Here is a 15,793-nt window from a genome sequence, read left to right on the forward strand (position 1 = left end):
TTGGAGACAATTGACAGCGCACTTATTGAAATCTATTTGATTTAAAAAAAATTCCATTTTACTTCTTCTGTTGTCTTTTCAGTCATACTTGTTTTGCATGATATTTCCATTATGAATCAAACAACACATGATGAGCTAATGAGAAGGCCGTGGCCTGGCTGCAGTACTGGCACGAAACGATGATGATGATAACTAGTCTCTAGACCCTACGGTGCCTTAGAGATAGTATCAAAGCTGGCAAAAGAGTATAGCCGGCCAAAGGGAGATAGTCGGCCAAAGGGAGTCAAACGGGTGCCGCTATACTAAGTCCCTGGCCAGCTTTGATACTATTTCTAAGGCACCGTGGGGTCTGCTTGGAGACTAGATTATAACACAGATCTAATGTACTACGAAGTGTTTCAGCTGAGGTGAGACACCCTCTTTACTGTAGCATTTTCCTTGGATTGGAAAGGGGTGATCTATTCAAGATTGAATCAATTTCAGATAGTATGCATTATAATGGGTTGTAGTATGCAAGATTGAAATAAAAAGATACACTAGTATGACACACAATTGAGGGGGCTAACATATAGAATTTTTACCCTCTCAAAGTATTGAAATAGAAAATAATATACATATCATGTACCAACAATTCTTAATGAAATCTTGACACATTTTGTAGTATCTATACCCTTATTTAAGAATAATTTCATTGACTACATATCATTCAAAGGTAGCTTTCTACGTAGAGTATGACTTTTTGCTACAAATTAATGCAAAGCACTTATCATTTCTAACTATCTTTTATTATAATAACACCTATTTACCTTGCAAGCTGTTGAGATGGCTACACATCTTCCAATAGAGCATCATTTCAAAAACAGCATTTCTTTCTAAAAGAAATCAATGTCTCTGAGATAAAACATGCAACTGACATCCCTCCCCTATTCCAAAGATTTTTATTTTCAATGAAACATACATATTTTGACAGTCTCCTTGAACAATCAGAAAATCCTAACATTTAGATATTAAGGCATAGAGGAGCTAGACTATATTTTCTAGTTTTGCAACATAGCACTATACTACATAAGCAGTGAGAGTTAAGGTTTTTTTCCTGTGTTACATTTATTATCCAGTTACTACTAGACTTGCATTGATTGTATGTTATCGTTAGTAGCGTGTTCTGCACTACACCTTGAAATATATAATAGAAGATCTTCTACTTTGGTAGTAATCACAGTGCAATGGTTAATTTTCTTCCAACACAAATGCATACACGGATCAAATTTTCAACAACCACTGTTGTCTTCTTTAGGATCAGTAATCACCAACTACCAACTACGTAAACTCCCTAGATGTACAAACGTGTGCTCTTGTGTATCTGTGACGTCAGCAATTGGTCAGACATGCCAGGAAGTTTATATTATATTAGAGGTATAATGGAGGCCATATACACCAAGGGTACTCAAGCCATCACTTAACAGAGACAGTGGTGATACAAACTTCCTTGCAACTTTGACCAATTGCTGACGTTACGTATATGCAAGATAAAGTGTCAATAACGCCATGTGTCTTTAACTCTTGTGAGTTTAAATTCTGAAGTGACTGGTCAATATTGATCCTGAAGAAAGCGACAGTTGTCGTTGAAAATTTGATCCGTGTAAACTTCGTGTTGGAAGAAAGTTCAGCATAGTACTACCTAGAAATATGTGTAGCAATTCAGCCAGGCATGTCAGCAGCTTGCATTAAATTTTGTCATTTTTTTGTCTATTTTTTTTTCTTGAATATTTTTCTTCTGTACAGCCATGCACGAGTTTTAGGACATACATAGAGTTCCAAGTATGTACAGACGGCTCCAGCTAAGGTTATTTCTTTCCTGCTCTCTTGTCTTTGGCTGCTGCGGCTGCCTTTGCTTCCCTTTCTGTAAAGGTCAAGACATAAAATACAGTCAAGCAACTGTTTACATATTAAAAAGATGAATAAACTTAAAAAAACACACCATATGAACATTTTGCAGCTGATTTTCTAATCCACAATAGACCAATCCCTCTGTCCATCATAATTAGCATTTCAACCAATGAGGGAATGGCAATTACTTATTTGACCAATGAGAAAGTGGCTGCACACCATCAAATATATATATCCACCAAATAAAGCAGTTCAACCAATGAGAGAATGGCAATTACTGATTGGACCAATGAGAGAGTTTCGGCACATTCATCAAATATTTACAATTCTATGCTCCTCTTTTGCAACTCAATGTTTTGACAGACGTGGGAGGACTTTTGGTGTGGGCTAATAAGTTGCTTAAAGTTTTTATATCTCGACATGGTTTCTATAACATGCTGTGTTACTAGCCATTCACCAAGGCTCCACTTCTGAGGTGTTGCCAAAAAAAAGGTTCTATATCCTACCTTGTTTTTCTGCCTCCTTCTTTTTGGCTGCCTCCTCTCTCTGCTTCCTAATGAGAGCCAGTCTGGCGAGATCTGCACGCGCCTCGTCTGTTTTACCCTCGGCATGCAATTTTAGATAGTTGGCTCTGGCTTTCTGCTTTTCTATCTCTTCCCTATTTGGAACACAAGTCAAATTCAAACATTTAGTTACAGAATTCAATATCATTTGAACAGACCATGTGGATTTCTTGAATTCAAACGCATGCACAAATTTTACTGAAATATAAAAGAGAAGTCTTATAGGATGGGGATGGTAAGTTTCTTGATAGCATCATTTTTATCACAGAAATAAGGATTCAAATCTCATTTGATAATAGTTACTCAAGCAACTGGAAATGATTTTGGATACGATCAGACGTTTTAGATGGCATTCGCGACCTTTTGTCAGGATGGGTGAGTTCTAATTGGACGCGTCCTGAAAGGTCTGGCGTTTCCAAAATCAGATCTAGTTGCTTGAGTAATTATCATTTGTGTGTCTTATTACTCGGATGTCTAACCTTTATTGACGTATTATCCATATAGGTTTTCTAAAGAACCAGGAGAATATGAGGCATCTCAGAGACAGCAGTACACTTAACAAGGAATATACTCATGGCCATAAAGATTCTTAATATCTTTCCTATACATGTTTGTTTGTTACATTTTACCAGGGGTAACATATTGCCTTTTCTAGGCACTATTCAATGTGTCCTTGGGGATGTAATGACAGCTTTTAAGACATTGATCTTTAATGTACAATTATAAGACTTGCCTTTCTTTCCTAGAAAGCCTTGGCTCCCCTTCTGCCGCCTGCATGTCCATGTCTGTTACTTTCTTCAACTTATTCTTGGCTCGGTTGGGATTTTCAACCTCTATTAGATGCTCTACTCCTTTGGGTTTCCCATCCTATATCAGAGACATATACAACATGTAAGAGGGAACTTTGCATTTGTCATATCTACAACTTACACTAATTTAAATCTACAAGTAGGTCTCAAAATGAAAATGATATTTGTCATGCTCATATTTTTGGATATTTGTAACAAAGTCATGAGAACAGGGCTCTAGCCAGCGTCCGTTTTTCCGTCAATTGACGGAAATTCACTGTGTCTGACGGAAAAATTTTAAAAGCAATCCGTCAACCTTGACGGACAAAAATCCTTGGTGGAAGCTACAGGCGAGTTGGGGACGCCGTCCACGGCCGTAAAAGCCACACACTGTTTGTTTTGCTATTGTTATGATTGTTGACAATGTGTGTCAACGCTCTTTCGCATACGATAATCTCATTAAAACCGTTTTTTCAAGATCTCAATGGCAACATTAATTTACTACCTTGTAGTGTCATGGGAAAATAAGTTTTCGCGGTTTTCACGACGACTGAATTGGCTGACGGAAAAAAAATTCGAGCTGGCTAGAGCCCTGCATGAGAATGAAGAAAAATTTTGTATTAGAAACAAAACATCACATAGGTACAAAAGTACACAAATGAATTCTTTCAGTAACTACAATATCAGGAAATTCAGGCATCCATACCTCTGAAATATTCAGACTTTTGTAAATATGTGGTTTTATTCACAATTTCCTGCAAATTCTGTCAGTTCATTTTCCTGGGACACAGGCCAAGCCAACCTTCCCATCCTGCCAGTCTCCATTTAAACCATCTCACATCCTGTTACTCTACAATACTCAAATAACCATAGACAAAAAACCAATACAGCAGAAACATTTTTAAAAAGACAGACTGAAACAACATCTCTGTTTTCAAAGAGGTAAAAACCAAGCCCAGATTTACATCTTCGTCTTCAGAGCTTTCTTCCTCTTCAGATGAACTGGGAGGCAGGTCTCCCGGATTCCCCCTGGCCAGACTCTTGGCTCCTTTTTCTTCCTCCTCCTCCTGCTCTTCATCACTATCTATTAGCCCTTTCTTTTCCTGGAAAAAAAAAAAACAAACAAGGACAACAACATTAACACTCTTTTCTTGAATCTGTACCAGTCCCGTATACACTGTGAGCTGATCAGTTTAAAGCCACTTATCATTCAATTTTCTTAACGATGAATCATTAAAAACATGGGATTATCAATAAGCCACTACAGGCCTCAAAATTAACTTTTTTCCCTACTGTCCCAGCATTGTCCCAAAAATAAATTTCAACTGTCCCGAAGTGAGGATGGACTGTCCCAACCCTATTTTCAGAAATTATGTATTACAACAACTGTAAGTCAGAGTACGCACGCCTGACAACTGCGGGCGCGGGGAGATCGGACATTCTGATGTTGATTCGTTGATTATTTTCCTATTGTCCGAAAAGTGTCCCAAAAAGATTTTTCAGTTGTCCCGGCCTAAATTTTAGTGGCCCCGGGACATCGGGACATAGTTAACTTCGAGCCCTGCACTACCTCCAAAGAAAAAGTTACCCCTTTCCCAGTAATGTACATGTACATGGAAACATCAGATAGATCTACAGACTAGCTTTACATTTTTATGCCAAACCTTTTCATACACTTACTAGTACTGTACTGTATTCATGATCATTCCTCCCTGTGGGGTCCGATCTTTCCTCTGTGCTCTGTGCTATTCTGATTGGTTACTATCCAGTGTAACGCTCCTTCTGATTAGTCAGGACTGGTGTTAAACACAATCATCACCAGTGTTGACTTTTTTAAACACCAAGCTGGCCGGAATCAATGTGTTAATTATGGCCTCATAACCAACATGAAAAGAGGCCTTCTGATTGGTCCACGTCCCCTGGCTATATGATAATTAAATATACTGCACCGGTAGTACTAGGGCTGGGTACAGGTACAGAAAATTCAGGTCCAGGTCCGGTTCAAGTCCAAAGGATCAGGTCCAGGTCCGGACCTGAACCTGGACCTGATTCAGGTCCAGGTCCGGACCTGAACCTGGACCTGATTCAGTATGACTCATACCAATGGTCCATTTCACTACAAAGAAATTTTTTTGGTGGAGTATTAGACTTACACTGGCGTTTTAAAATCCTACAGCGCTAACTGCACCTGTACGATTGGCTGTAAAACTTGGTAGAAATTACTATAAACTCTACTCTACTTCACTCTTGTTATTTTCTTCCACCTGCAAGCGCCAAAACGTGTGAATGCCTTATAAAATAATCTGTTAATTTTCTAATCGGTCCAACATCCGGAACACCTAATTTTTTCAGGTCCGTTTTTTGGACCGGTCCAATAAGAAAAAAACGGTTTTGTACCGGTACGATGTACCGATACCCAGCCCTAGGTAGTACTTAACACAGATGTTCTTTATAGAAACTTGGACGACACCCTGCGACTTACCCGCCATTGTCGGTCCTTTTCTGAGGCTAACGCCTGCTGTCGTAGTTCCTCTTCATTAGTAAACTGTCTATGTCTCCCCTTATGGGACTTCTTGAAGCCTCCTAAAGATAAAACATTGAAGGCATATATATGTACTTCATAACAGGATGCATACATGAACAATAGCTATCTAATGCCAAAAAATCATGTCTCAGAACACGAGATAAAAAATGGAAGTTCCGCTGCAATACCAAGACAAGCCACTAAAGGACCCAAAGTCTTATCATTTTCAGCTCTTGTCACACCCCACCAACACATCTGCAGGGCTCGAAATTCATTTTTGGGATTAGGTGCACTGGTCCACCCAGCTTAGAAAATTGGGTGCACCAAAAAAATTTTGGGTGCACCACTTGAATTTAAGTAGAATGCCAAAAAAAACTAATAACAAAACTTAGTTACAAGCTATCAAATTATTAAAAAAGTAACATGACAGACATTTTCATTATCTTTCCAACACTTAGATGTCCGAGTCAAGAATATGATGTATACTAGTATACTTGATTTCTTTCCATACATAAACCTAAGAAAATATTTGGGTGCACCCTGTGCACCCACTGAAAAAAATTGGGGGCACAATTCCAATTTTGGGTGCACCTGGGTGCACATGCACCTAGTATTTCGAGCCCTGCATCCGGTATGAAGCCAGTCCTTCCAGATGTACTGTACTTGAGTTATCTTGTTCACAGACACACACACAACGCTAATGAAAATATAAGTTATAGCGTACATGATATTTCATGGAGTTAAAAAGACACTTATCATCAATCCATTCTTTGCATATAAATGATAAAACATAAATCATTACTGTAATAGTATAAATGTCAAGTTTATGAATTCAAACTATGAAGTATGATTTAATTAATGTCAAGCTCTATACAATTATATCATTCATAGTAATACCTGCCAAATTATGTGTGAAGAACAAAAGAAAACTGCAAAAGGTAAATCCTTTCATTGGTCCATATCTAATTCGTTCTATTTATGAATTATGATAAGATTAATAATAAGCTCAGTATGATAATTTACAGTATTTTCATCATTGAAAAGAAATGAAATCTTGATTCTATCATCTACCTTACAAACCATAAGCAAAGCATCTCAAGGGGGGGGGGGGCAGATGGAGATATGATTCATGTGCAAAAAAATAACTTCCACATGAACGTAAAATAAAAAGACAAGTATGGACACTTCCAAACGTCCATTGCGCTATGGCTTTCACCTACCTCCGCCACCTCTACCTCCCCTGGGCATCTTCAAGCAGTTGTTGTCAAAAAGGTTCGTCAAATTGGGAAGCAAAATTCCGAAAATATTGCAGATTTCAGACGACAAAGATTGCAACACTGCACATGCAAGACCCGCGCTACCCACTATGCTTTGTAACTTCCGGTTACAACTATTGTGACCTATGACCTGTTTTTTGGAAAAAATGCTTTAGAATTATGAATTTGCCTGCTTTTGTGTAAGATTAGGCTATAAATTTGTGTAAGAATCGAATCCATTGATGCTAATTTCTAAGTCATTGTGATTTTTGACAAAATATTTCGAGTTTTGAAATATTTTTCTCACAACCTTTGACCTCTGACGTAATTTCCTGTTGTACCCAAGCTGTTTTATTTTCCGCAGTTCAGTACAGTTTGTTGGAAGTATTTTGAGGAAAAGAGCGGATTTGTAGCGTTACTAAACCATGCCTAAGGTCAGGAGAAGCAGGAAGCCTCCACCAGAGGGCTGGGAGCTGATTGAACCTACGCTGGATGAACTGGACCAGAAAATGAGAGAAGGTAAAAAGCTTTCTTGTTAATGTTAGAAAAAATTTATAAGCATCGTGCATCGTTGGTACAAAATGTGTACATGTATGTTTGATTATCTTTCCACGGAAATATTGCTTCGTAGACGCAAAGCATTGTATATCACAACAGTTTCCTTGAGACACTCGATGAGACACATTTCTATAAGAACGTAGCCCGTAAGCAGACTACTTTTTGATAGAAAAATAAAAACATGATTTCTACTCGAAATTCTAGTAAGACCCCCCCCCCCCCCCCTCAAAGCTGATACTAGAACTCAGAAGACGTATTAAAACCATTTTTGTGACCAATCAGCGCCCTCGTCCACAATTTGGACAATGTAATCCAACACGAGCTGTAGTTCTTTTCTTTCGTTTGAGGCTACAAACTTGCTGAAGATTCTGTAGCCTATACCATACCATTGGTAAAGTTTGATCCACTCACACCGGGAAGATCTCTACTCTTTTCAATAACTGTGCACGGAGTGTAAATCTCCCCAAACACGGGACCTGCATTTAACATGCTATCCGAGGGACGGCCCTAGCCGAAGCTAGGTACAGATTTTTGACCTGAGTGAGGTGAGGAAAGCTGTGTATAGAACCTTTCCAAGGGCACAAGATCGGTGGCATGGCAGGGTTTGATCTCAAGACGTCTTCTCCCAAAGCCCAACATGCACCTCGCGATCTCACCCACGCAGTTCCAGCTATTTCCTTTTGCGGTCAAATGCAGCATGCCCGCCATCTGAATTAGAGCTCAGGGGTGTTAAGCCAGAGAGAGGTTTTGGCTAAACCATTTGTTCCAGGGCCAGGCAAAAGTCCCTGGAGCACTAGTAAGATCTGCAGGCAGACTGTCTTGAAAGTTACAGTACTGTAAGTCTGGTAACCAAGGTAGTGGTAGTCTAACACAGGGCTTTAGCCAGCGTCCGTTTTTCCGTCAATTGATGGAAATTTGCTGCGTGTGACGGAAAAAAAATTTCAACCAATCCGTCAACCTTGAGTTGACGGAAAAAAAATCATTGATTGAAGCAAGGAGGCCAAGTTGAAAAGAGGGAAGCTACGGCTTGGGGACGCCCGGACAGCCCATTGTCGGAAAGCCACACACTGTTTGTTTTGCTATTGTCATGATTGTTGACGATTGTGTGTCGGCACCCTTTCGCATACGATAATCTCATTAAAAACCCGTTTTTCAAGGTCTCACTCCAAGAACAGTGCATTCTACGAACTTTGTTTGGAATCTTGACACTCATCAAAACCTAACTTGTACGCTAGCGTGCTGGCCGTACAAATTATTTTCGCTCGCCCAGCCGCGCCGCTTGCGACAACGCAAGGTGCCAGTCGCAGCTAAAAGAACCGGCACATCATGCTATCCACAAATAGTTTGATCAAAAACATAATCTTTAGGATCTAAAATGTTGCACGGTTCTCTTCAGCGGGAATTTTGTTTTTGTTTTGACGAGAAAACGCTAAATTATTTTGCAGCGACACAGATGAGATACCCACGCCACGTTGTTGTTGGCACACTTCCGGGTTAATTGAACGCCAAAATTCCCCCAAATGCACCATAAATCCGTATATGAATGCATGTTTTCTCAAAAGAGTCTTTGACTAATTGTGTTCTTAACTAGAAAACTGTCGTGTAATAGAAGAATATAGCGTTCTCCTGCCTTTACAAATGTAACATTTTCAAACAAATAAAATATTTGAACGCTGGTGCGCGCGGTGCATCGTGGGTCGGTATCCATAGCTTTACCAATCAGAGCGCGGGATCTGAGGAGACGCCCCTCCAGATGTTACGATCAACCAATCAACAGTGCGTATTGAGAATGTAATGTTAGATTTGCATACCCCGCGAGTTGATTTTAGCGCCGTGTTTTTGCGGGGAAGAAAACGCAAAGAAACGATGTTTTACTGTTCACATTATTACAAAACGTCAGCGTGGTGTCATATTTTCTCCCAGTGACAACATTTATATCGGACGAGGTAGAGTTAATGACGGAAATTTTTACGCGATGACGGAAAAAAAAAAGGAATTTTCCGTCAATGGGAATTGGCTGACGGAAAAAAATCTCGAGCTGGCTAAAGCCCTGGTCTAACACTACCCTCGTTACTTGACTTGCAGCACTGTAGACCCAGAAGGTTATGTGGATACCAATATAAAGATAATTACTCATTTTAATTTGTCGTGGGACCGCGTAGCGCAGTGGGACCGTGTTCGGCCCATGACCGTTGTGGGTTTGAATCCAGGTGCCGTGTTACCGATATTGTGCCCTTGGGAAAGGCACTTTACACGGCTTTCCTCACTTTACTCAGGTGAAAATGAGTACCTAGCTTGGGCTAGGGCCGGCCCTCGGATAGGATGTTAAATGGAGGTCCCGTGTATGGGGAGAGCCACACCCCATGCACGTGCGATGGTGCGGTTTGTGTTGGTGCAAATCCTTCTGTCAGGAGTTGGTGATTCACTTCAAATCACCTGGATGGAGGCCTGGCAAACCTCTGTCTAGTATCAGCCACATTGTGAATTACATCATTCGCTTGGACGGGAGACCTGGCGCATCCCTGTCTTGTAATTAGCCAGCGAAAGGGTATGTCACCCCGTGAGGGGCGGTATAACCCTGTCGTGTGTAAACACGTGCGAACATGTGTGATCACGTTGACCGATGATGATGAATTAGCCATATTCATGTTTGTATTGCCTTGATGTTGCCCCTTACTGTTAACAATGTCTAACTAATACTATTACCTTGCCCACAGCTGAGACAGAGCCACATGAGGGGAAGAGAAAGGTGGAGGCTCTCTGGCCCATCTTTAAGATTCACCACCAGAAGTCTCGCTACATCTTCGACCTGTTCTACCGCAGGAAGGCCATCAGCAGAGGTGAGCAACCATAACGTTTTATAGTCATTAAATCATTATGTTATTATGGCAATGTTAGCATGCTGTATTCTCCAAGCAGATGTGCTGATAAGTAGTTTATATTTGCCTTTTGAAAGCCATCTCGCAAAGGCCGCTGGGAAGCTACCAGCCAATCATGTTACGTCTTACATAGCACCCTCCTCCTACGCCCGATCCCCAACGGCTGACTGCCCATATAAGGGTAAGCTCATTGATATTTATAAGCAGGGTGGCTAGGAACTGGTCTGAGTGCGTCAGATAGCAGAGTTGACCCCAAGGAGTTTCGACACGACTGTGGGTCCCTCTGCGTAGGAGAATGGAGACAGCCCTGATTTGAAGCGACTTTTAGGAAGTCATACACCTTTTTTGTGAATTGTGAAATGATTGCTGTAACAAATTGATAAATAGATATGTATTTGAAGTAACTGAGCGCTGAAAACACTAAAACAAAGTCAATTTCTTTGGTCGTTTTGTATGTGCAATGTTTATTAACTTTGCTGGCTGAGTAAATCAAATCAAAATCACTTTCTGCACACCTGTTACCTCCACATGTGTACATTGTAAGTGTTACCACCACATGTGTTACCTCATACCTACCTGCACGGTGTATTCCGTATCACCCAAGGTATCAGCCCGACCGCAGGTCGGATCGCCCGAAGGACGGAGGGTGATCCGATCCGCGGGAGGGCTGAGACCGAGGGTGATGCGGCATACACCGTGTTGTATTTTATTTATGTCATACCCACCTGAAAAAAAAACATGTTTTGATGCGAAATGCACCAGAAGTTGAACAAATTTGGTGCCCTCGAACAAAACGTGTTGCAACAGCAATGTTCCAACATCCGAATTCGGCCCGCTCAAAACAGTTCGATTTATTCGAATGGAGCCTGTGTGATACGCCTTTCGAACCTGTGCGATACAGAAGCGTACGGCCCGGTCCGGAACACCCGTATCAAACGTTTTTGCGTCACAGGTATGACATAAACAAACATGATTTCCCATCAACCTTTACCCCATTCAGAGCTGTACGAGTACTGCCTGAAGGAGGGGATAGCAGACAAGAACCTGATAGCCAAGTGGAAGAAGCAGGGCTATGAGAACCTCTGCTGTCTGCGCTGTATCCAGACAAGAGACACAAACTTTGGCACCAACTGTATCTGCAGAGTCCCAAAGAGCAAGCTGGAAGAGGTGATCATTGTTCGAAAAAGATTTTTGTTTCGTGTTGTGGTTAGGAGAAAAATTAGGGTTCTTCGAGAGAGATTCGCTTATTTTCTAAGGGTCAGTTGGATAATCTGAAATAATCTTTAGCCTTACCACTCTGTGAAGGAGGTTCACCTGCGATGGGGGTATTGTGATTGTCCATGTCTTTGTGTTTGCAGCTATGTCTCAACTTAAAATGAAAACACATTCATCCAAAGGATCTTGAGAGTCTCAAGATCCTTTGGATGAATTTGTTTTCATTTTTACATGTTGCTTGTTATGATTTCATTTGATTTCATGATGATGATGCATTTTAATTCACTGTGTTACAGATATATGAATTTTGTACACACATTGCCAAAATTCTGAAACTGAGATTTTCTGTCCTACAGGGCCGTATTGTGGAGTGTGTACACTGTGGGTGCAGAGGCTGTTCTGGATAGAGTCATCTACACCAGCTGCTACTATTCAACTATCCAATGATAATGTTGACTCTTATCTATGGCTGTAGATTCCTCAGTTTGCTATTTTGTAATATTGGTGAGACTGAACTTAAAATGCTACTCTAGAGTCCGGAATAGATTTGGCTGTAATTTTGTTTTGCTTCTTTTTTTTATATGTCATTATTAACCTAAGTTATGGTTTTTACTTATTCGGCAAATATCACAAACTGTAATGATAAAGTCACACATACATGTACATTGTACTGGGTAAGGGGAATCATGACGCAAGAAGTAAGTAAAAATCCAATCAATAATCCTAGTTACCTAGTCCTGTTGATCAGGTATTCTTTGTTTGTTTTAACTGAGCTAAGGCCACACCAATTTAATTTCTTGGTTCACGGATTTTTTCATAAAAAATATGGAGCAAGAGGGCGAAATAAAAATAAAAATTTTAAAATGTTTGGGGTAAAGGTAACGGCTAATCCAAAACATAAAGAAAAAAAGTTTTCAGCTTGAAAAAAGTACAAAAACACTATTTTTGTACAGTAACAGCACCTGTACCCACACTTTAAGGAGCTTATAATATAATGGCCAATTTGCTACACCAGAAAGTTGGTGAATGGTTTCATTAATGGTGAAAATTTGCTGAGTGATAATTTTTATTTTTATTTTCTTTTCCCCAAAAATAGGAGCGAGCGAATCCGTGAACCAAGAAATTAAATCGGTGTGGCGTAAGAATATAAATTATATGTGTACTTTGACACAGAGTAACATCAAAAAGGGTCGAAAATATATGTAAGGGGCCTTTTGCTGTTTTCTTATTGGACGACTTCCATCTAAAAGTACTGTAGTACATTTTCTGATAAATTTTAGCAGTTTTTGTCTATGTTTATGGTGAATATGCATTGCCCACATGTGTCTATGTTGTGCAAGGTAACACACACAGTCAATCACGCAACTGAATAAAATTTGGAAACAGTCAGTGGCTATTATTCTTGAGTACTAGTATCCTATTACCTGGATGTCTTATGTGTTTAACCTTCATTGCATGTCTACGCTCAATTTGCTAATTTCAGCCAATCTGCAAATTGGAAATAGCCTACAATACTACAAAAGTACAGTCTACTACTAGTATGTGTCTGTTTGGCTAACAAGTCGCTATCAAATTTATTTGCTGGGTTAGGAAAAAGGGTTAAGACAGAATAAACACTATGTTGCAACTGGCCCAACTTTTCTTGTTTTATTTTGATCACTATTCAGTCTATGTACCAAGCATTTGCATACTGTACTCCTGTTTAATGTTAATTGGAGGCAGGTATAACACATACAGAAAATGTTAGAATGTCTGTTATTGTTGACAAGTTATTACAACCTTACAGTAAAATATAAAACAATTGTTAACACAAACACAAAAATGGTACATGTAGGACAGGCAAACATATAACAAATATACTGCACAGTGGATGTGAATGGAAAAATAAAGAGACTCTTTGCTGTTCAACTGAATACATATTTCTTTGGCAAGTATGGCAGTTAGGACTGTATTAAAATAAAAGTAGTAACACAACTGTAAAATGTGTGCTTCTGAAATAGTTGGAATGTAAAAATAAATAAATACATTGTACATGTGTAAGGCCATGTTGATTTGATTATATGGATGACATCCTCCGGGAACTCCAAAACTGATGCGAGCGAGCGAATAAAAAAAAAGTTTGGCCAAAAAAAAAAAGTCTCCTTCAGTATGAAATCAAAGTGGCCAGGAAGGTTGAACATAGGAATAAACACACATAATATGGTATACCATGATCCTCTGGACCTGAATTTTCTGTACTGGTACCTCCCCCAACCAACAATAGATTTTTTTTCTTTCCGTCCTTTCACATCTTATTCTTTGACTTTAGATTCATTTTGGCATTCTATATATAGCATTAGTTATCTGTTTTCTGATACTTTTTTTCAATCTACGGAATATTTGTGCTCATTTTACAGCTGCTTTGCACAATTTATTGTGTGGTCGGAAACTTTTTTTTTGTTGGAAATGGCCGAAAATTGGTGCGAGCGCGGATGTCATCCATATAATCAAATCAACGTGGCCTAAGTTAACTGTGTCTTGTGCTCCACAATCAAATATCGTAACTGGCTTAATTTCATTACTGAGTGCAACTTCCAAAGAAACTGTTAAGTGTTCATACAAGCCTAGATATCAGCCTTGCTAGGCCATAAACTAACCATGACAGACTGCTGTGTATACAGGTATCTGCAGCAAGTCTAAGGAGACTGATACCTAGGCTAACCTAAACATTTTCTTCACATAACTGAAAAAACAGAAATATCGTAGAATACAAATGTGGCTTGTTTTCATAACAGATTATTGCATACTAGTATCAATTTTTACACAAATACAGAACAAATTAAAATGAAAGTAGAAAAGGTAGGGTAATTAAGATGCAGCTGACAATGTATGAAACACAACCAAAGCATTTGCAGAGTCACACGTGAATTGTGAAGGAAATTACTGCCTTTAGTTTGAACATGTGAACTGAAGCTAAGAAAAGATTTTCAGAGGAAGTCTTAAGGACACATGTATCATGTAGAGTGGTCATAAAAAGTGCTAGGTTATAAACTATTGCCCTGACAAATGTTGAGACAACTTGGCAATAATGTAACAATTGTATTGAGGTCACATAAAGCGTACCCTGGGAAAACGCAGACTCCTTTGAGGCGCGCAAGGCCTAGTTTACCTATCCCCAGCACGCGCGCACGGTACACCCGCCGGCCCCCAAAACCAGCTGGCTTCAACTATCGCTTTGCCTCTCACGGAGCGATAGTTGGGGGCCAGCGTAAGTTGGGCCAGCTGGCAGTGGGGCGGGTGCGTAGTTGCGGGAGGGCGCGCGTTAGGCAGGGGATCGGTAACTCTTCTTTGCGAAGCTTCTTCGAGCTGGTTTCCCAGGGTACATAAAGCGCAGAGCTGTATTTTAGCCTTTTCAAGCAGATTTTGCAGACTTCACATTATTTCAACTGGAATTAACATGCAAAGAGAATAGTTGGCTTGATACAGATTCTGTTGCTTGATTCAAATATGTAATATTGGCAGTGAGAATGATAAAAGTAGATTCTGGTATTATATTCCTGAAATACAATATATTGATAAAAACAGCTGACATGCTTGGAATGTCATTTTTCGGTATCTTTCTACAGCACTTTAAAATTGTTTTGGTCATTAACTGACACTGTTTTCACATGGTAAATACTAATAGCTGAGTGATGTATAATGTATATGGTAGTATTGTGTACATGTAATATAATAATCATGATAAAGCTGATGTCCAAATGTTCATAACCTGATAATGACATACACTGATAACCCCAAAGTAAAATCACTTAGATAAAAATATGATAATCAAGCAAAATTTGTCCCCAGAGGACTTAACTTTTGAAATGTAGATATATAGAGTTCAACAAATGAACTTGTGAGCACAAGCTTTGAAAAGGAGACTAGATATGCATCTAGGAGAATGCCAGATTCTTAAAATTGACCTAATGTTTCACATAGATATAAGACCCAGCTATAGTTCTTGTCATCTTTGCCATTGTTTTCACTAACTTACTACACATTCATTGACATGTATGTTGCTGTATAAATTCATTCAGCCTTGTGCAACAAAGAAGAGTGCGAAGATTAAACCACTACTGTATTGACTTCAGAACGCAGGGTC

General features: G+C 39.5%; 2 protein-coding genes across 2 annotated transcripts; one reads left to right on the plus strand and one right to left on the minus strand.

The window, feature by feature from the left end:
- Positions 1–1,724: 1,724 nt before the first annotated feature.
- LOC118428843 (28 kDa heat- and acid-stable phosphoprotein-like) lies at positions 1,725–7,166 on the minus strand. Its single transcript, XM_035839067.1, has 6 exons — positions 6,983–7,166; positions 5,721–5,821; positions 4,204–4,341; positions 3,184–3,317; positions 2,394–2,545; positions 1,725–1,900 (listed from the first exon to the last, which is right to left on the minus strand). The coding sequence occupies exons 1-6, from the start codon at positions 7,008–7,010 to the stop codon at positions 1,845–1,847; spliced, it is 609 nt and encodes a 202-aa protein (XP_035694960.1). The 5' UTR covers positions 7,011–7,166; the 3' UTR covers positions 1,725–1,844.
- Positions 7,167–7,349: 183 nt separating this feature from the next.
- Positions 7,350–13,059, plus strand: LOC118428844 (protein BUD31 homolog). Its single transcript, XM_035839068.1, has 5 exons — positions 7,350–7,537; positions 10,294–10,416; positions 11,456–11,622; positions 12,027–12,448; positions 12,814–13,059. The coding sequence occupies exons 1-4, from the start codon at positions 7,444–7,446 to the stop codon at positions 12,075–12,077; spliced, it is 435 nt and encodes a 144-aa protein (XP_035694961.1). The 5' UTR covers positions 7,350–7,443; the 3' UTR covers positions 12,078–12,448; positions 12,814–13,059.
- Positions 13,060–15,793: the final 2,734 nt, after the last annotated feature.

The sequence above is a fragment of the Branchiostoma floridae genome, chromosome 13, assembly GCF_000003815.2.
Source record: "Branchiostoma floridae strain S238N-H82 chromosome 13, Bfl_VNyyK, whole genome shotgun sequence".
Lineage (NCBI taxonomy): Eukaryota > Metazoa > Chordata > Leptocardii > Amphioxiformes > Branchiostomatidae > Branchiostoma > Branchiostoma floridae.